The sequence below is a fragment of the Egretta garzetta genome, unplaced genomic scaffold, assembly GCF_000687185.1.
Source record: "Egretta garzetta isolate BGI_Z169 unplaced genomic scaffold, ASM68718v1 scaffold573, whole genome shotgun sequence".
NCBI classification, from domain to species: Eukaryota; Metazoa; Chordata; class Aves; order Pelecaniformes; family Ardeidae; genus Egretta; species Egretta garzetta.
This window is the reverse complement of record NW_009259180.1, coordinates 1360424-1381295: the sequence shown is the minus strand read 5'-3', so window position 1 is coordinate 1381295 and position 20872 is coordinate 1360424. Positions and strand designations below refer to the sequence as shown.

The 20872-nt window shown below is 37.2% G+C and overlaps 1 protein-coding gene across 1 annotated transcript; it reads left to right on the top strand.

Moving 5' to 3' along the window:
• The first annotated feature begins 14787 nt into the window (after positions 1-14787).
• PTH (parathyroid hormone) lies at positions 14788-15925 on the top strand. The gene is made up of 2 exons (XM_009635657.1): positions 14788-14873; positions 15652-15925. Exons 1-2 carry the CDS (start codon positions 14788-14790, stop codon positions 15923-15925), a joined length of 360 nt encoding a protein of 119 aa, XP_009633952.1.
• The last annotated feature ends 4947 nt before the right edge of the window (positions 15926-20872 follow it).

The window sequence follows — 20872 nt, the reverse complement described above, 5'->3', positions numbered from 1 at the left end:
GGGAGCTAGGGAATTTATTCTGTAGGCCAAATTCTCCTTTTAGGATCACTGGCACAATCAAAGGGATTTTCCCCAGTGAAAACATTAGGCTTGTAAGAGCAGTGCTCTCTGAGGAAACTTACGTGAGGTTCTGTGCTTGTGAAACTGAATCAATAAAAAAACCCCATGCTGGCAGTCTGGTTTCATTGGGCACGTAAGAAAATTTGGTCCATCTAATTCACACTGAAGGAAGCCACTGCCACTGAACTCTTGAAAGTTCTGCCAGAGCTCTTTTGGGTCAGAAAATGAAAATATCGAATATATTTTACTCTGTGTGCATACACTCAGTGAACAGGGAAGCATTATAAAGTGCTGCTTCCCCTTGTTGCATGTGTGATTTAAACAGTATGATAAGTTCAGATGACATCTCCTCCCACATATTATTTCATATCTTTGATTTGTTTTTCTGGTAAGATATCTGAAGAAATCTTCAAATTGTACAGATGCAATGATAACATGAGCCAAGGAAAATGCATGCTAGGCAAAGAATGACCTTTGTGATACACCCATCTCAGCAGATCTGCCCTTGATTACAAATATTCATGACTAATGGTATAGTTTTAATTATAATGGAGCACTCGTTGAGATGCTGCAAATGCATCGGATTTTCAAAAGCGTTTGCAGTTGAATGTTTTGCCAGTACTTCTGAAATCCCTTGAGAGGCAATAATTTTATATGAAACTTGCCAAAGCCAACTTATAGCCAAGATACTGCATGGTAAAAATCCCAAATGAGGTAAACCACATCGACTAAAAGAAAATGAAATGCACAGGTATTCTTTCTTTTCACATAAATACTTTTTCAGCATCTGGATTCTTTTTCTGATGAAAACAGAAAGTGAGGGGACAAAATCCTTGTGGGAAACTCATGCTCCAGTGGATGACATCTCTTGAAATGTGATATTCTTATGAATGCAGAAATTACTAAATCAGGTCACACTCAAGGTCCATTTTGTTTTCTTTATCTACTACTGTATTAGCATGTTCAAATAATTCTGAGAGATAAGTGAGGTGGGATCTTCTCTGTTAATTTTGGTTACTCTTGCAATGTTTTGTTATTCCATTTTAATTGTTAAAGAAACTAATGTACCTAAATAAAGCTTACAATTGTATAATACTCCAGACCACGCCAAGAGCCCTTTCCAAAGACTGATACAACTGGTTCACCGTCCTCCAGAACACAGGCTATTTCTATTGAATTTTTTGCTTCGTATAAACAAAACTAAACACTGAAAATCCTTTAACTACCTTATGTGATTTGTTTCTTTCTCTAGTTACTATATCAGTTTCCTTGTAAATTAATGACATTTGAAATGCCTGGTTCAGCTTCCTCGTAAAACTCCATTATTTTCAATCAATCTATATATATATCTTGAAATATAATATATTGTCTTCTTTTCCCCTTGCTTTTTATTTTCCATATGAAACTGCTATGTTACTACCTCAGACTAGAATCTTTTTTTAAAAAAAAAAAAATTGCTACAGAGACATGATGGCAACCGTCATCTGACTTGGTATGTGTCTTGCATATTTTTTCTTTTGCTTCAGGAAGGATGATCCTGGGAACTACAGGTCAATCATCCTCACTTTTGTTCCCGTACAATCATAGCACAAGTCTTGGAAGCCCTTTCTGGGCACACAAGGAGAAAAGTGACAGGGAATACCCATCACAGCATTGACCAACCTGATTGCCTTCTATAACAAAATGACTGTGGGATGATGAGAACAGTGGATGTTGTCTGCTTTGGCTTTAGCAAAACTTTTGACACAATCTTCCATAGCATTCTTGTACCAAGATGGGACTCAGTCTAGACAGATGCACTACTAGATGGATGAAACACTGCCTGCGTCATCAAGCTCAAGAACAGTGGTTAATGGTTTGCACTTCAGCTGGGGGCTAATTACAAGTGGAGTTCCTCAGGGATCTACTCTGGGACCTATCTTTTTTTATAACTTTATCGGTGACCCTGGAGGATTAGACAGAGTGTGTTTTTTACAAACTTGTCAGTGACACCAACCTGGAGGGTGGCATTGATAGCTCAAAGGCAGGCTTGCCATTCAGAAGGACCTAGCATTATGTTAGAGGAATGGGTTTACAGAAACCTCATGGAATTCAGCAGGGACAAATACTAGGTCCTGCACCTGGGATGGTCTAATCCCTTGCAATAGTAAATGCCAGGGACAGACTGGATAGAGAGAACACTGCTAAAAAGGACCTCAGGGTACTGGTGGACAGGGAGCTAAACAAAATTCAGCAGTATGCCCTGGCAGCAACGAAGGCTAACAGCATGCTGGGCTCTATCAACAGCAGCACAGTCAGCAGACCAAGAGAAGTGATCATCCCCTGTTACTCAGCACACACTAGACTGCATCTGGAATACTGTGTCCAGTTTTGGGGCCCTCAGTACAAAAAAGATGATCAAGTTGAACAAATCCAGCAGAGGACCACCACGATGGTAAGGGTCTTGAAGCAGTTGCCCTGTGAATGGAAGCTGAGAAAAGCTTATTCAGCCTGGAAAAGGCTTAGAAGGGCCTAATAACAGCCTTTCTGTACCTAAGATGAGGCTACCAATAAGACAGACCCAGGCTTTTGACCAAAATGCGTTGTGAGAGAGTGTTGAGACAATGGCCACAAATTGAAATATGTGAGGTTCTAAGGAAAAAGTTCCCCTTAAAGGTAATTATGCACTGAAACAGGCTTCCCAGAGACTTTCTGGGATCTTTGTCTTTGCATAAACTGCATAAAGCCCTGAGATCCAGGTCTGAATTCATTGTTGAGCAGGCAGTTGGACTACAGGACCTCTGAGAATCTAAATGATTCTGTGAAACATGAGATAGTTGAAAGCTGCTTCTTTTAAAAATTTTACATGGACAGTAGTCTCTTCTGAACATTGAGAAATTTGAAAAGCCCTTTGTATTGTTTCATGGTCTGCACTCAAAAAACAAAAATGCAAGCTATTTCTTTGGAAATGCAAAATATTGGTGTGATATCATCACCTGGTTAGTCTAATGCTATTTACAATGCAGCCACAGAGGCTGAGTGACTTATTAACACCTGTGTTTCACCATCATAGAAGGACTAGGATGTAAGTAAACGCCTGTAACAAAGTATTTATCATACTTGTGCAGTGAGATAATACAGAGAAGTGTCTTATTACATGGAGGTGGAATTGGCACCAGCAATAACAGCTGTCAGTGTGAGGCTCCCCAGAAATCCAAAAAATGACAATCATTCCATTCAGTGTTCATATTTTTGCAAAGAGCTTTTACTTCATGCTTTAAAAAACCAGAGCTATAAATTAAGCAGAACAATATGTATTCGTAGTTCTTCAGAAATATAGTAGGTAGTGTGCCATATGACTGATTATAAATTAGGAATAAAAACCAAGGAGAGAACCACAACAGAGATGGATGAAATAGTGAAGGCTGGTGAAAAGAAAATAAGTATGTCTGGAGAGCACAAGACATGGGTCACACATGGAGTGAAAATCTAGTAACACCCAAGAAGCTTAAGAAAAACAGGCTGCAGATATAGTATAATTCCTCTGTGAAGATCAATACAGGGAAGAAAATATGAGATTGCAAACCTAGTAGAGTGGGAAATGTGTGCCTCTTGCAGGTGTTAGATCACTTGTGGCAAAGAGCTTGTAAACATTGCATAATAGAGCAGTAATAGACTCGCAGCCCTGCAGTCTGCACTGCCGCCTGGAATGCAGATCTCCACATACCAAACAAATTCAGCTTTTCGTCTCTGCAACTGTAATGTTACACAGCGCAGACCACTTTTGTGGGAAAGTATCTCCACTTACATGCAGTGATGCAGGGGCCTTTTGGTGAGAGTTCTTAACATTCTAGGTAGATTTCAGCTTTGAGATTTGTGGACATAGTTTTTCCTATTTCTGCTCATCTGTAAAATGCGTAAAGTAACTCTTCCCTCAAAGATGGTATGAGAATTACCACAAGCAAGAGACCTGTTCAGGCATTAGTGATAACACAGCTGTAGAGCTCTCTTTCCTGGAAGGATACTATTCCTCTAAGTATATCCTTAATGTGATGAGGTCATATTTGAGCATGTGTCTTCAGATCCTCCCATTCCAATGCAATGTCCTGTCTCTACATTATTAGGCTTCTAGCAGTGACATATGTGATTGCTCAGCTTGAGAAGGCAGTAACTGGACATAAAATTGCACGCACCAAGGACTCCTGTGGTATTCTGTTTGCAGACACTTCCAATACACAACTTCACTGTAAAAAGCCCTTTGGAGAGTTTTGGAGAGCTAGCATTTGATCCAAGGATGGTATTTCCACTTATAATACACTGGGTCCAGTTTTGTGTACAGTTGCTCCTTTAAGGACAGATGTCAGCACTCCATAATGAGATCTTCCCTTTAGTATACAGTGCTTCATAAATACTAGTGTTTTCCAGAGGAAGAAACACTTATCCAGCTTCTGTTGTAACCTGAAGCTCAAAAACAGTCTTGCAAATGTGCATGATTCAGTTTGAATATTTGCTGCCCCCCATGTGCACCCAGACTAGTGCATCAAAAATATGCCTTTTTCACCCTACCTAATTTACCTTTAGAATCGGTGTTACAGTCTGATGTTTCAGATCTGCTCTTCTTTTTAAATGCATTTTAACAAATACCTGCAGCCAAAGTCCAAATCCTCAGGTGCTGAAAATTAGCATTGCTCCTTTGAGTTAGTACAACTACGTCAACTGAACAACTGCTCCAGTGAGTATTGAAAGTAAGCTAGAGGGATGCACTAATTTTCAGTGGTGCACAAAGAACCCCATTTGCAGAGTGAACGAGTATGTTTAGAGAACAGAGTTATGTAATTCATCTATTTTGGGGATTAGCCATCCCTGAAGTTCTGAAAAAGGTAACTAGGTTGGGCTATTTATAGAGTCCGTTCCTATAGTTACAGCACAGATGCTAGCATGGAACAAAAACAAACTCTTAGCTCAAGCCATCTCCTCTGTGCACCTTGGAAAATTTATACTCTCATGAATGTTTATAGATCTCAGATACAAAGAGATTTGGGGGCCTATGATACTACTATTGCCTCAGCATCTGTTTGCACATTAGTACCTATTTCCTATTAGCTTCTGAGGATGCCTTTGTTTTTCAGGTCATCTGTATTACAAAGATATGCAGAGACTCCTTTCAGAGGAGTTTCCCAGTGTATGAGAGAGAAGAAGGTGCACTAATCTTGGGAAAACTAATGCAGTAATTGCCTAAATTATTCTGATCTTTAATTCCACAAATCTGCTAGGGATGATGGCTCAGAATCCTTCCTTTACATGATTCTCTGTTTTCTCAGATACATTTGTAGGATCATTGCAGCATGGTGAAGCCCATTGTTACTGCTACAGGATGATAACTGTGCATAAGAATTAATGAAAATATACAATCCATATTCAAAGAGTTCACAATCTTGAGGTGACACAGAACGGTACAACTTACAGGAAGGGAAGGAACAGTTTTTAGTAGGATAGTGTAGGTCTGCCCTGCTTCTTATAGATTCTGCTTTTTTATATGTAAATATTTGTCTCTATATAGTCCTTGTTATCTTTTCTTAAATTCTGAAAAACAGCCAGTTGTTTTGGTCGTGGGCAGTAAGCAGAGGGCAAAGGAGGCAAGAGGAGGAAAGTTATTTGGCTAATGAAGAAAAAGGCTGTTCCTAATGCAGGGGTTACTGCAGAAAAAGTCAAGTTAGGGACAAGATTCTATAAGGATGATCATTTTAACAAGGACTGTGAAGCATGGAAAATGAAGTCACTTGCTTAGGCAGAATTGATTAATTCTTATCTTCACTAGACTGTCCTATGAGATATGGAGATCACAATGTAAAACAAAGGGTAGCAGAAAATGAGGGCAGAAATATAGGGTTAGGTCCCTCACTACTCAGCATTCTATATTGTCATTCATGCACAGTGCAAGCTAAGTAAATTTTGATTTGTTAGTATCCTAGCCCAAATTGCATAGATTAAAATGGCAATGCGCAGTGCACGGAAGTGGGGATCTAGGTCTTTTACAAAAAACCTAGAAAATTAAGAGGAAGAGTCTGAATTTCATATGGAAGAAGACACACAGCCTAGGAATAGATTTCAGCAGAGGCTAAGCAGAAAACTAAATGGTTTAACAAGAAAAAAAATTAAATTGAGATAGTCTGTTTAGCTTTGTGAGAGAGGAGAAATTTGCATGTCAGCAAGGAAGATCTAAAACAGACATACTGACTACTATAATCTAATTCACTGAAAGTACCACTACAGCAATAATAACGCTCTCCTCTACTGAAGACTGTAGTAGAAAAGGGCAGGGTGATGATCTGTAGAGTCAGACTCCAATTTTTTCTTCTTTTGAACCTCACTGGCTTAACACAGACACTGAAACATAGAGAAACAAGGAAACAAAAGCAAGTAACTGTTAAGCACTGAGACCCATACATCCATGAAGTGCATTTTCTCATAGGCTACATTGTCAAATCCAACCAGAGAAAAGAATGAAGTAAAAAGCAGAACAGGAAGTGACTGGTGCTCAAAATGCATATAAAGTGCTAAGACTTCTTGATGAAGTAGGTTATGAGAATTACTGTAAGAATTTCATATTAATATTGATATTTTAGGAAGGTCTAAGAAGAAAAATGAGTTTTGAGAAAATTACCGGTCAACATAGAAGGATTTGAAATATACATATAATGCAAATAAACGCACATATTTAAAATGCCTTCTGAGTTCTGTAAAGGAAGATTATTAATTCAAGAATTTTATGTTGACAACTATTAATAATCCAGCTAATAATTTAGTGAAAAGGATGGATTAAATAAAGGAGGGAAAATACAGAAAAGGTATTAACCCTTCAGAAAATAGTATAAATATATGTACAAATATATTAAGAGAATATCTTGAAGAAACTTCCATTCAAAATACTTAACTACTGAGTTAATCTTCAATAAGTCTTGTACCTAGAAGTTTTCATTTAAAGGACTTTATTTCTGGGACAAGGTCTTCAATATAAACTTAAAACATTTTATTTGCTGTAGTTAATATCTCAAATGATGAAAAGCTTTGTATAAAATACAACACACTTTTTGGCCTTAGTAACACCATTATTAGTGTTGCATCTTCTTGCATGTTTGCATAGCACCTTGCACAATATTTTCTTTCAAAGCCCAAACAAAACATGGGTTTTGCCAGTTCACTATGTTTTCAAGTTTTTCAGCTGAGTATGGACTAAGATTTTTTCAGGACATTCACTGGATTGAAGGAAAGGTCTGAAATGTCATCATTTGTAAATTGTACTCGTCATTCCCATAAGATTTCATCAAGCTCCAGATTGCTTACTTGGATGTTATCTGCTCATCTGCAGTGACTGCAAAAAATATGGGAGTATGAACTTGAAAAGTCTTTTCAGTAGAAAGGATAGAAAAATATGTGGCTACCTGCATAAAGCATGCAGACCTTCACTGTTCCACCCTGTATCATCCTGAGTCTTCGTGGTTATTTTATGCAGAGCTAGCACATTCATTCTTACAACAGTTTTGTTAGGTCAAAACTGATACTTGTAGATATCTGCTGCTCCCTACCTCACACTTTCAGGACCAAGTGGACGCTAATATTTAATTACTCAAACCTTTTTTTGCAGATGTCTTAATTGCTTATAAAGTGATGATTTTATAGAATGTGCATGTATGTGCCTGTGCAGATGTATGCTGAAGAGAGGGTTCCTGAATCCTGATGTCTTGAGTGAGGTGCTTCAGACTGGAAAAGACGGCGGGGTGGATTTTAGACTCACACCTGTTTCAATGTTAGGATGCATTTCCCTCTGGGATTACTTGTGCTCTCAAAACTGGTCTCCTTGTGTGGCTTGTCAGGGATGCCATGTCGGTTTCAAGGATGACAAAAAAGAACATGAGCCCTTATTAGAGTTCCAACTACATTGCATGTCATGAAAAGGGAACTCAAGCCTGCACAAAGTATTTAGAACCAATATTAGGCCAATAAACACTCTGGCCTATATATAAGTATATATTTGTGTGCATATGCATCATTCAATTTGGTATTGATGCCAAAAATCAAATGATCCACCAGCATTTTTGAGTACTGTACCAGCTTCCTATCTACTGAAAAAGGTCATAAAGTACTGTATTGTTCATTATAGCAATGAATTCAGCACAGCATTGACAGCATGGCATTTCAGTGTCATGAGGGCTAATACCACACTAAGTAATTATTTGCTGTAAAATAATTTACCAGAAAATTTAAATCCAAAGCAAAAGCTATACTTTCACACACAATTCTATAAATACTTACATATTTAATTTACAATTCACTAACAGTACTTTAAAAATGTGCCTGTATGTACGTGTTGAAACTAACCACAGCTTTTCTTATTGTTCATGATGCCCAATAGCATTTTTGTTACTGACCACTGAAATATGCCTCTGTAGAGTCTAAGAAGTACCTCATCTTCATGAATTTCCTTAACAGCCATTTTAGCATTCCTCGGGGCTGCTCTGGGCTGTTTCATCAAGCTTCAGATTCTTCTCATGAGAGAGAGATGAGGTAAGCAGGGCTCTCCATTTAGGCTTCAAAACAGCCATGTAATGCTATGTGAAATTCTATGCAGCCATGGTATAGGGTGGCATGCAGAGAGCAAACACTCATACATTCATGATCATATCATCAAAGCCTGGCATGTCCATGATAGGTCAACAGAGAAACTCCATGATAAACGGGATAGCTCCGTTAGATAACATGGCTAAGTTACATTGAGAGCAAAAGGGGGTGTCCATTCAGACATTGTATATGTTTTATTTAATCAGTGAAAACTCTAGAAATAATGTAGATCACAATTACCATTACAGCTTCCAGTTTATCTCCCTAGGTAAGCAAGTGTACTTAAAGGCAAGTGACTGAGACAAGAATCTACCAGTTTCTGTTTTCTCTCTGATCTTTTTCTCGGTGGTGTTTGCATTTAACCTCTCTTTGCCTAAACATCCCTAACCTAGAAACAAACATCCTCAGTATATACTTCCCTCAAAAAGAAATCAGGAAGATTCAGGGATATTGTGATTCTCAGATGAAAGATTTTATGTAATTGCAGAAAAATATACTGGCAAGCAATTATTTCCAAATCCACATTTGCTAGTAGCTGATAAAAACACATTCTACGAAACAGACTGGACACAAACTAAAACTGTGATAGGCCATCTTTTGATTTTCACCTAAGTGTCTGTGCTGTTTTTTATCTAATTGGAAATTGGCATGTCGTCAAAGCTTCATCTAGCTGCAAGAACCCAAAAAACACCTGAAGATACCCAACATCGCTTACATAAATTGCCAAACATGCTGCTGTGGTATTTGAAAAGCCACAAATCTTGTCAATCAAATGAAGTTCTAAAGAGTTTACTGACTGTCACTTTGGCTCTTCATTGTGTCAAGGCAGAAACATTCCTTGGACACATTTAGAAAGGTTGTCTCACCAATCATCTAGTGTGTCACCAATTACTTTGTTCTCTTGCTCAGTCACCTACTAATATTCTCTAGCCATAGTTGCAGTTAGAAAGCATTTTAAGCCATAGTTGCAGTTAGAAAGCATTTTACTGGAACTACCCACTGGAACAAGCAAAGTGGAAAAAGCATGCTTTTGTAAATAGCACAGAAATAATCTGACCGCAGTATTTAACCCTTAAATCTAGAGGATGGAGAATTCCATAGGAATATTAATACACCAGATTATATAATTGATTGGTGAAAATATGCTTTAGTCACTTCAGAGTATAATTCTAGAAAGCTTTGTGTCCTCTAACCATATTCCAGTAATGTACCTCAGGATGTGTTTAATTTCAAGATGCAGTATAATATTTTTCCCTGACACAGTGAATAGAATATATGAAATAGATTACAAGGAGTTCAGAATTCTTAGAATTGTTCACCTACCTGGATGTAAAACCTAATTGCTTTCTGCTTGTTTTCAGCCCTGGAGTCTGGTTACGTTCAATGGCACAAATTCAACCTAAGTGGCACGCCACCTGCAAACAAAGCAACACAGAGATTTTTTTCATGCACAGTTGATTCAAGTATCTGTACAATCTATAAGGGAAGGTCAGGGAAGGTTAGTTCTCTGACTGATCAAGGAAAAATCTTATCAGAGGAAAAGGCTGTGGTCAGCTCTTCCCTCCCACACTGATTCCAGCATCTGCAGTTCTTCAGCCCTCTCCCTCAACTTCAGAACTGCCATGCCCTTGTTTGGTGTATATAATTTCTCATGGCATAGAGAATCCATTACTGTAATAAAATCTGGAGTATATTGCTATATTGTCTCCTTTCCAGTATAACATTCAAGCTTAGATCTAGCTTGAGACAGTTTGCTGACATACATGAAGAAATAATCACAAATTTGAACAATAATCTTCTAAGCATTATTGTATTTCAGCCTATGTCTTATAAAAAGTTACCCACTCTCCCTTCTTCCTCTTCAGAAGGAAAATTCAGTATTGATAATGCAACATATACACCAATAGTTTGCAATCAATTTCTGAATTGGTTGCCTTTGCCTGGTAGATACCCAAAACATTTAATGGTTTATAGTTTCTTGACTACTCTATTCAGTTGTACCCACTGTTTCATGCATTTCATGCCTGCTGTTTTCAGACTATGGAAACTCAGAATCCACTGTGTTTTCCCTCCTCATATTCCAAGAAAAGCAAAAATTGTCTCCTGTAGGTCAGTCCTCATTTGTAGGCACTAGAAATGTACCCTCACTAGTAGAAGGTAATTTCCTAAGAAACTTGGGGTTTTTTTCACCCGTATTATATACACAGTCTTATAACTGCAAATGATCATGAAATGCTTTTTCATTAAGGAGATAGATTTTTTGTTCTTTCTGTCATAAGAGTGTATATACCTCTTTCTCACTGTAGTGTCTATAAATTTGAGTAGTCCTAAGCCTCCTACTGGACAGCATTTCAGCAGGTATTAGCCCTGGTTTCCTGGGTTTGGCTCTTCCATTAAGTAGTGCCCAAAAGAGATCTGAATTTTTTTAAGGGATGCTTAAGAAAAATTTGAACCTGAACATGAATCTTTATATTTCTGAAACATTAAAAGAGCTCAGTATCATTTTCAGCTCATCATTACACAGTGGATATGCTGTGTCCAAACAAAAACGTACACATTTACAGTATTTGTAAAAGAACTACATTAATTTGTTCCATTATCTATTATTCCCACATTTGATATGCTAAATTTAGCAAATATAGATGACATCGGGTAAGTTATTAGCAGCTGTATTTTCAGATAACATCATTTCTGGATACCTGGATATCCAAATCAAGTAAGTTCTTGAAAGTAGTAGTTCTCATAAAACTATGCCAATTTTGAGCTGTAATTTAAAGTTTCTTTAATTACCATCACAGGCTCTATTTGTTTACAAATAGTGGGGTATATATTTCATATTTTTATTATTTTTGCATCTTCACTCATCTGAGGCAAACAGTGCAATTCTAATTTGTCTTGTGCATTTTTTCACACGTGAATATTTTTAAAGTATCGAGTTTAGCCATCTTTGAGATTTTAGGTACAACCTGTTTAGTATCTTTGAATAAAAATGACAATGAATAAGAAATCCTATTTCAGAGTTGTTTTAAAGACTAGGTATGCAGCAAATAAGCCAGCAAAAATTACATCTTGTTTAATGGCATCTGCACTAACATACTATGAGTTGTCTGAAGTGATTGAGTATTTTCAACTACAACATCATACTCCGGTGTTTTTTCTGTCTCAGTTTTATTCAAACCTCCAGCCTGTGGTCTCTTCCAGATTTTCATGTGTGTTGTAAGGGATGTAACTGCAACCAAGAGAATAATGTCAGCAACTCAAGTCTACTAACACTCATTTTGCAATAACTAATGATTTATTGCCAATTTTTGCTACCAGTTGCTGCCAGTTTATATCAGACCATGATTTTTTTTGTATAAAGACACTAGATTTTCTAATGTTTGTCCTTTACTTAAGGCTTTGCTCTCATATGCTAGAGATTCCATATGAGTGCCAGGCCTCTGTAAAAATACTGCCTTGAGGTTTTGTTAAAGGTTTTGCATATGTTTATTATGGTAAAAGCTGAAAAATGGAGCCTTTCATTATCAACTGTGTAGAGATTTTTCAAATACTTTCCTGGCATGCCATGTCCATTGTACATTTTTAGTCACTAAAGCCTTCAGGTTAATAACCCTAGTGTCTGCTTCAGAAACAAATCTCCTAAGAAAACATATCATTCCAACAAACCTCTGTATGCGTTCTTTTCGTGTAGATGGAAGGATATTGACAATTGACAGTATAATATTGGAAGCCATCTCCACACTGTTTCCTTGAACTTGTTTTATTTTTGAATAATTTTTGAATTTTTTTTGGAACTATTTCTTTACTTCTCAGTTTACAATTTACTGAGGGAACCATGAGATCTCTTTAGAGCTTTTTGGGGTTTCTGGTTCTTCCCTTCCTTTCCCCATGAGAATATCATCCATGTAAATCAATATTATAAAGCATCTTTTTTACATCTTTGTGAAATACAACAGGTATATAGCATAACTGAAAGAACATTCACGGTAAAAGTAATAATAGCTTCCAAATGGTGTGTTAAAATGTGCAGATGTAATTTTTTTTTTTTTTTTTTTTTTTCTGGAGAAATATGCTGGAACTCAGAAGAAGCATCTAATGTAGGAAAAATATCTTGCAGCCAAAAATAATCTTTCTTCATACATATGGGAAAGTATTGCTGATTTACACTTTTCACTTCTTAGAATGTAGGCAAAGAGTTCTGTATTTCTTTTCCAAAATTTATAAAGTACTAATTTATATCACAGCCTCTTCAAATGCCTCCATTTCATCTAGTTCATTTGAGAGATTCAGGGATATTCATAGGCACAGGTATAACAGAACAGTGAGGGTCTAACACTGTATTTTAACAACTTTTCAGCACCACCAGCTTCTCCTAAAAAACATGATCCTCTATCATCTTGGGGCTTCTGCTCCTCTCCAGTGTATTCTTTCACAAAGAAACCTAGGATCTGATCTGAAGTTACTATTCTTATTTCCCACAAGTATTACAGATGTTAGCTTTTCAATATTTTGTTTTAATCTTGCATTTGTAGATCACTAACCTCACTGCCTGATTTAAGTTTTACCTGCCTGCATTTTAACAATACAAAGTTTTCTTTGCAAATACTTCCAACAGCTTCAGAAATCATGTTATCTTGGGCAGAAATCTATGAGTAATAGGGAATCAGAATTTAAAAGTCAAACTTCTTCACAGCTACCCAGGTATTTTCTTTTTGCTGAGACCTTTCTTTTCCCTGTAAATGCCAAATTAACAAAAGCATCCGAGGGTGGGTACATGAGGGTCAGGAGGGTGTGTGTTGAGAGTGACATCAACTGAGACAATAAAAGGGCTTCTAAGTTACTTAGAAGCTCTATTTTAAAGTTACATTTAAGAGGTCCACCAAACCAATTCAGTAGTCTTTAAATATACTTGACATCAAGAGACAGTCATCTGCCGACATACCCAAACCAGAAATCTGTTTAAGATACTATCTGGTAAGTATACTCTATTTTATTTCCAAGTTCTCTAGAAGACTTATTTAGAAAATTTTATCATTGATTCTTTATTCATTTTTACATTAGCTTCTTTTCAGACTATCTTAAAAATAAAATGAGTATTAGTAACATCAAACTGCTTTATTATCTGAACCAAATTTGTGAAATTAAAAAATCTGAGACAGTGAGTTAGAAATATCTTGAAGTGAATCCAACTCCTGTATTTATAATAATGGGTTAGATGGACTGCTCAGACCACAGTCATACTATCATGTAAGATACCATGTAATAAAAGCTTTTCTGACCTAGAGTAAAGCTGCAGAAAATATTGCAAAAATGGCATTGTGGAGTTTTATATTTCTTAATTTTCAGTTACTCTGTATCAAATTTCTTAAGATAAAACAAAAAGTTGCCTTTTCTGGCTGCCAATACTGAAAATCCAAATTGGAAGCCAATAGTCGGACTGTATGATTTCTGCCTGTTGTAGCATCATCAGTAATGAATTTTTTTCAAATATATCCTAAGTGGCAGTTTTGCTGATGATGTACAAAGCAGAGTGGAATTCATACTGGCAATGCAGGATTACCACTGAAAAAAATGAGGGGATCAATTCTGATTTTTCTCATGTAATTAAACAGGGAATGACATAACTCAGCAGAGTTATGCCTCTATGCAAAATTGTCAAGAGCGTCAGGCTCTTCATTCTAAAGAATATGCAAAAGAAATAGATAAAAGAACAAAACTTTTCACTCGCATAGCTATAGACAAGTATTTCAACATACTTGGAGCATATAAAGTATAAATTATTTTTAAATAACAATAATAATAATAGTAGTATTGGAAGAACACAGTGTTTTTCACTCATTTATCCAAGAGATGGGTACCTATATGGTGATGATGCAGGGCAACTAAGGCTGACTAAGTTCTTAGACTTGCCTATGAAGTAACAGTAAGTTGTTCGCAAAATTAGCATTAGAACTAAATTCCTCATTTGCATTCCTTGTCCTAACCCGTTGCAAAAAAGATATATTTTTCAAAATCCATACTCTGATGTCTTTCTTCAACTTTTTTTCTAAACTGTATTTCTTTGCAATTAACAGAAATTACTTGAAATACAGATTTATACATGTATTCATTTCTACCTTTGTAGACAAAATGACTTCTATGAAAAATCTGGCCAGGACTGCAATCATTTTATATGCCATATGCTTTTTTACAAACTCGGATGGAAGACCAATGATGTAAGTACATTATTATACACTTCCAAAGTTTGGAATATGACTTCAGCTGTTCTTGAGAACCTGGTTGGCTTGTCTGTATGTAAGTTCATGTGTATGCGAGCCTTTCTGTTGCTGCGTTTGAACCCTTTGGCCAACCTGGCCAAATGCTGTCCTCTTGATACAGCTGTAGATATTGCAGATACTCTGAGTTCTTACACATTTTTTGAAAATAGGCAGCTGAGTAGAGGGAGAAAAAATATATAAATGTTCTCTTAGGAATATAATTGGGTAAGCTGCATCTCTTATTAGATGCTTGGGGGGGTTACACAGGAAAGCATCTACTGTGCAAGAATCTGGCTGGAACTCACATTTAGGCACTAACGTCAATCAGCATTGAGACACAAATCCACAGGAAATCATGCTCCCTTAGCTCTGGTGTTCATAGAAAACTACCACAGAAAAATTTGCCATAGTTTTATTAATCAGTTACCTGTTATCGTATAAGCCCTAAGCTTATCTACGACAGCTAAAATAAATTATATAGTCAAACAATACTGTCACAAAACTGGACTACTTGCCATTTTTGTTGCCTTCTCACTAATATATCCATTACCAACAACAAATCACCAGTCACCCTCCGTCTCTTCTCCAGATGTCATTCTACCCCTTACAAATTAGAAAGGTAGGTTCTACAGCTCTATCGCGGTACCTCACAAAAGTTCTCAGACCTGGGCTTTTGAGTAAAGATCTAGAATTCAAGAAGGGCCACTATGAGTCTCTTTGCTTTTCTTTCATGCAGGAAAAGATCAGTGAGTGAGATGCAATTGATGCATAATCTTGGAGAGCATCGACACACCATGGAGAGACAGGACTGGCTTCAGATGAAACTGCAGGATGTGCACAGTGCCCTCGAGGATGCTAGGACCCAGAGACCCCGAAACAAGGATGATATTGTCCTGGGTGAGATAAGAAGTCGGAGGCTGCTTCCTGAGCATTTGCGGGCAGCAATGCAGAAGAAATCCATCGATCTGGACAAAGCTTACATGGATGTCCTCTTTAAAACAAAGCCATAATGAAAAAAGCCAGAGCATTATGTCTGTCCAAGTAAGCACATGTCTGTATATCATTGATCAAATAGGGCATTTTATTCTTATTTATTCAAACTGCAATGAGGATTAAAGGCTCCATTCAAGATTGTAGCCCCATTGAGTTAGACATTTCACAACCAAATAATAAAATATATTTACAGTCCACCCATGACCATTGCTGCTAATTTCTGGGTATCTTTTAAATGGCTAATGTATCTTATAAATTTCCAGCATAAAAAGTAAAAGAAACCCAAAAGAGTATGCAAGTTGAAAAAATCATTTAAGGCCAGTTCTACTACTCTTAGGTGGACAGCATTTGTATTTAATCACTAGGCCTACTTGTTTTGTTAACCAACAATGAATAAATGCAGTAGAACCTGTCTCCAGAATAGGGCAGCATTTTGCCTAGGGTTAAGTTCTGTTTAACGAAATTTTATAAAATTAAATTCACATTTATTTTCAGAAGAAGGCCTAAGATCAGATGAACATTAATTACATAGCAAAAGCTGCATGATAATAATTTAGGATTAAAGAGTGCAAACATAAAAATTTAAAGTAGGAAGGCAAGGCTTAAGATTAAAGTACAATGGGATAAAATTAAAAAAAATTCTGTATGAAACAGAAGAATTGAATTTTGCAAAATACTGAAATGCAGGGAAGGTTTGATTACCTTCCCCTCTTCCAAAAGATGATAGCCTATAATTAACTGCAGAAACAGTGGGAGCAGGGATGGTTGCACGTATCTAAGCATGGCCCTAACTATAGAACTGGGAAATGATTCTATACCAGCCAATTAAAATTGAAACAAAAATCTTGCAATATATATTTTTTGTCCCTCATTTTCTCTGTAAACTATCTATCTCTAAACTTCTGTATGTTATGTTAAGCCTCATGTGTAAGTATTTTTTGTTTGTGAGACCAGTGGTTCTCATAAATAAATTTACTCAATTTCATATGCAATTTTTTTTAGAATTGGAATCTCAGTTTGCTAAATCCCCCAAATGAGAACCATGAACATGCAGAAATCAACCTGGGAGAGAAACCATTAGCTGTAATATATTCAAAACTCTAAGCAGGACTCAAAAAGAATAGGACATAAATATGGATGGGAAAAAATAATTATGATAACAATAATTTCAAAAAGCAGCAAATACAAAATTATTTTGAATGGTATATGCACATATGTGCTTAGGACCCTCAATCATTTCTGACTAATAAGAATGTTTTCTCAGTAGGAATAATGGTGGTTGCCTCCAAATTTGCCATTGCCAGAGCTCAAACCTAGATGAATTGCTGCTCTAACCCAAAGTGTCTGCACATATGTACCCATATAACTTCTTATTTGTTTGTCTGATGTCTAGCACACCTTGGGGAACCTAGTAAAAAACTCATGAATCATTACAAATATAAATGCAATCTGCTGGAGGCTAGAAAGGTACTTGTAACTAGTGAACTATAGTTCATAATCTTGGCTATACTTTTAGTAATGTAAAGGCCCTGATGCTGCAAGCAGATGGTATGCCTGTGCACATCAGTGCGCCACACTCACAGGCAAGGGTTCCATGTCACTTGTCTATTTGTAGAATCGAGGCTTTAAAGTGCACTTTCTATTTATTCTTTTATCAGACATCTGTGCTAACTTAAAGAAATTCAATTGCATTTTTGTACTTATGTCTCACTTATGTATTACCAAATAAAGTGGACCAAAAGCTCTTGGACATTATTTCAAAGCATAATAACTGAGTGACCTGTAACTATTCTGATATAATTTAGCGTTTGGGGCAAGACTGTTAAGCCATTTTATTTTATTACAGCAATATAAATACAAAAATAATGATGAAAGCAATTTTTATTTTTCCTTCTGTGTTTCCTGAACACAAAATCATACTGATGGTTAAGCAAAAGGTGCTTACCTAGCACAAACCTATTTATGTCCCCTTACAATAATGACACGTGCAGAAACTATACAATCTTCAAGTGCCAAATTCATAAACTGTTCCATTTTGATCTACACAAAGAATTCTATTATCTAAACAAGTTGTTCTTCCTAATCTTCATCTATCTAGTAGATGAAAGATGTTTACATGAATATTTAAATTTTCTGTACACTTCAAAAAATACTTGTTGCTTACAAAGGGCTTCAGAGTCAGAGACAGACAATGCACCGCTGAACATTATTTAGCTAGAAATACGACTACAGACAAACTATGCTCAGCACTGTCTCATTTATGGCTAAAATAATTTTCGCTTTGCCCACATACAGTATGACTCTTCAGAAGGACTAAAGACAGCACAGTAGCAGATGAATTAGTGCTAGGTAATGCCCATTAGAAAAAAGATGTAAATTGAATGAAATTACATACTAATGGCAATTATCTAGAAAACAGATTTGTTACAGTTTTTCAGCTTAAACCTCTGATCGGTGTAGCAGCAGGCAAAACAGCAAAATGTTCATAGTGGGGCAGAGGGTGTTATCAAAAATATTTTAATACCATGGTATATTGCAAAGATTCATCTTCAGCTGGACTAACATCTGCAATTTTGGTCATCGCTTTCACAGATCAAGGGGACTAGAAAGAGGTTGCTAAGAAATTATAGGGCCACTGAAACACTTATATGTGATAACAAATGGTAACAACAGCAGTCAGAAAAGAAATAAATAAAAAGAGGCATGATAAATATATGATGAATGAACAGTACAGAGAGATAAATGGTACTGCCTACCTATATTTCTAAGAGAACAAGGAAAGAGAAGTGAAGAATGGAGCTTGCACATGGCTGAATATGGAGCTTTTAGCTAGTATGAACCAAAGTCTCATCTCCAGCCAACATCTCTGGAGAAGGCAGTGGCACAACTCTTGGGTATGCTCAAGTTCTTTTCCCACGCGTGCACTGGAACGTACCTTAAGTCTACACCAGGTTGTGTACTTGCATGCAAACAACGTAAATACTAAGCGAGCCTGCACTTCACAATAGACTCAGACATGTATGTGACTGCCAGAGGAGACTTCCTATGTCCCCTGTTATAGTGAGATAAAGTCAGGAAAATATTAGGTCCACCTCCCTTCACATCCACAAAGATGGGGTGTCTCTAGAAGGCCTCTTTCCTTCCTGAAGAGTGTGGTTTCTACGCGCATACTTACTTTCAAGGCAGGAAACCTTGCTTTATGACCTGACTAGGACTTTTTGCTAAGACCTGTGTCCTCAAAGACCTATCCTGTGCAGACCGATATCTATTGTACACATATGTTTATTATGAGGTTCTAAGTCAAAAGAAATATAATTGTGTCTCTCACTCATGACTCATTGAAACAAGAAGCACTAATATTAATATCCATCCTCAGGAGAAGTAAAACAGTAGCATGTGAAAAAAACCCAACCCCATGCAAAATTAACAAAGCCAAAATCACAAGAACTCCTAATAAAAACTAGCTAAATTGTAAGATCTGTAGGTAGAACCTACTGCTGGTGATGTAACTGCTAGTAATTTGGCTTTCTTAGCTGATTCTAACTTTGGCTGCTGTTTAATACTGCTGTTTAATAATGCTCAGCTGACTGTTAAATAGCACGTAACATCTGACTCCTTGCCTAGTTAGTGCATTCTAACAGCTTTTGTGCGGGCTGCTTGGCTGTCATTTTTCTGCTGGTGGATTTCTAGAACTGTGTGGTTTATCTCTGTGGATGGAAAAGAGAATTCGTTTAAGAGATTCATGTTTTGCTGTATATTGTAGCAAAGCTTGTGTCTTTTATGGGGCATTCCAATATAGCAAAGACACGAATCCTTGCTCTCTTGCCCGCTCCTTCCCTGCTCTCCCCGATGAGCATAAGGTGCACAACTTGTCTAATATTCCCTGCCTGAAGCAGTCACATCTGCTAATGCATCAGGCAAGTCCAGAGGTGTATATTTCCTGAATCTTTAGATTAATACTTAGGTGTTCCTGAAAGAGGAGGATGCTCTGTAAAATACGTAAGAAGCACGCAATAGGGGCATTCGCTGTAGAGTTCCAGTGTCTGGAATCTGATAGGAAATTTGTCAACTTCCTCCAAAGGTTAAGTCAGAACCCCTGCTCGAGGTGAGCATCCTCATCAGCGGGATATAGATTCATGTTCCCTCTTACCTCCATGTTTTCCCTGGGAGATTTGGTCCAACAGTGGCATAGAATAGCATTTTATGAGACTCTGAGAAGAACCTGTACATGGTGGTTGATCTTCACAGCGGGGCTGCCCCAAAATATCCAATGTGCACTCAAACTGGCTTGCCACAGGGCACAAAGGAGAACAGATAAACATTTGAAAGTTTGGGCAGAGATTTTCTCCTTCTGTTCCTCCCAAACTCTCCACTAATTCCATTTTGCTTCAGTATACTTATTGTCTAGAGTTCTGCAGTCCTTTCACCTGATAGGGAAGTCAAGATCTGCCTGTCTTTAATAATGATGCTATAGAGGATATCTTAGAAAAGAGACAAATGTATTTAGATCTGAATAAAGTGGGGCTTGGTATTGTTTTATTCTCCCCCACGAGGACTGCAAAGGGCTTAAGTGTCATCTTAACAACTCATAACACTTCAGTACACTGAAGCTGTCAGCAGTGCGGGACATGATAGTTCTGCTGGGGTATTATGGAATGAAAGCCACATCCACTAATGATATTCCTAAATAGACTGCAGGTTACACGGACTCTATATAACCGATAGGGCTGTACAAACCTGAAAATCAGAGTTCTAATTTAAAACAGGAATCGTTTTTAGGATGAAGCTTGAGATAGCTAAGATGTCAGCTCATCTAGGTTAACTGTGTTACACCCTTCTTTGGTTTTTTCTTCTACGCCAGGCAGGGACAGACTGATGACGGTGCCAGAGTACCACGGGGCTAGACTAGAGGCCTAGGTGCTGGGTACGTGCTGCCATGTAAAACCGGTAACGGTTGTTCCTCA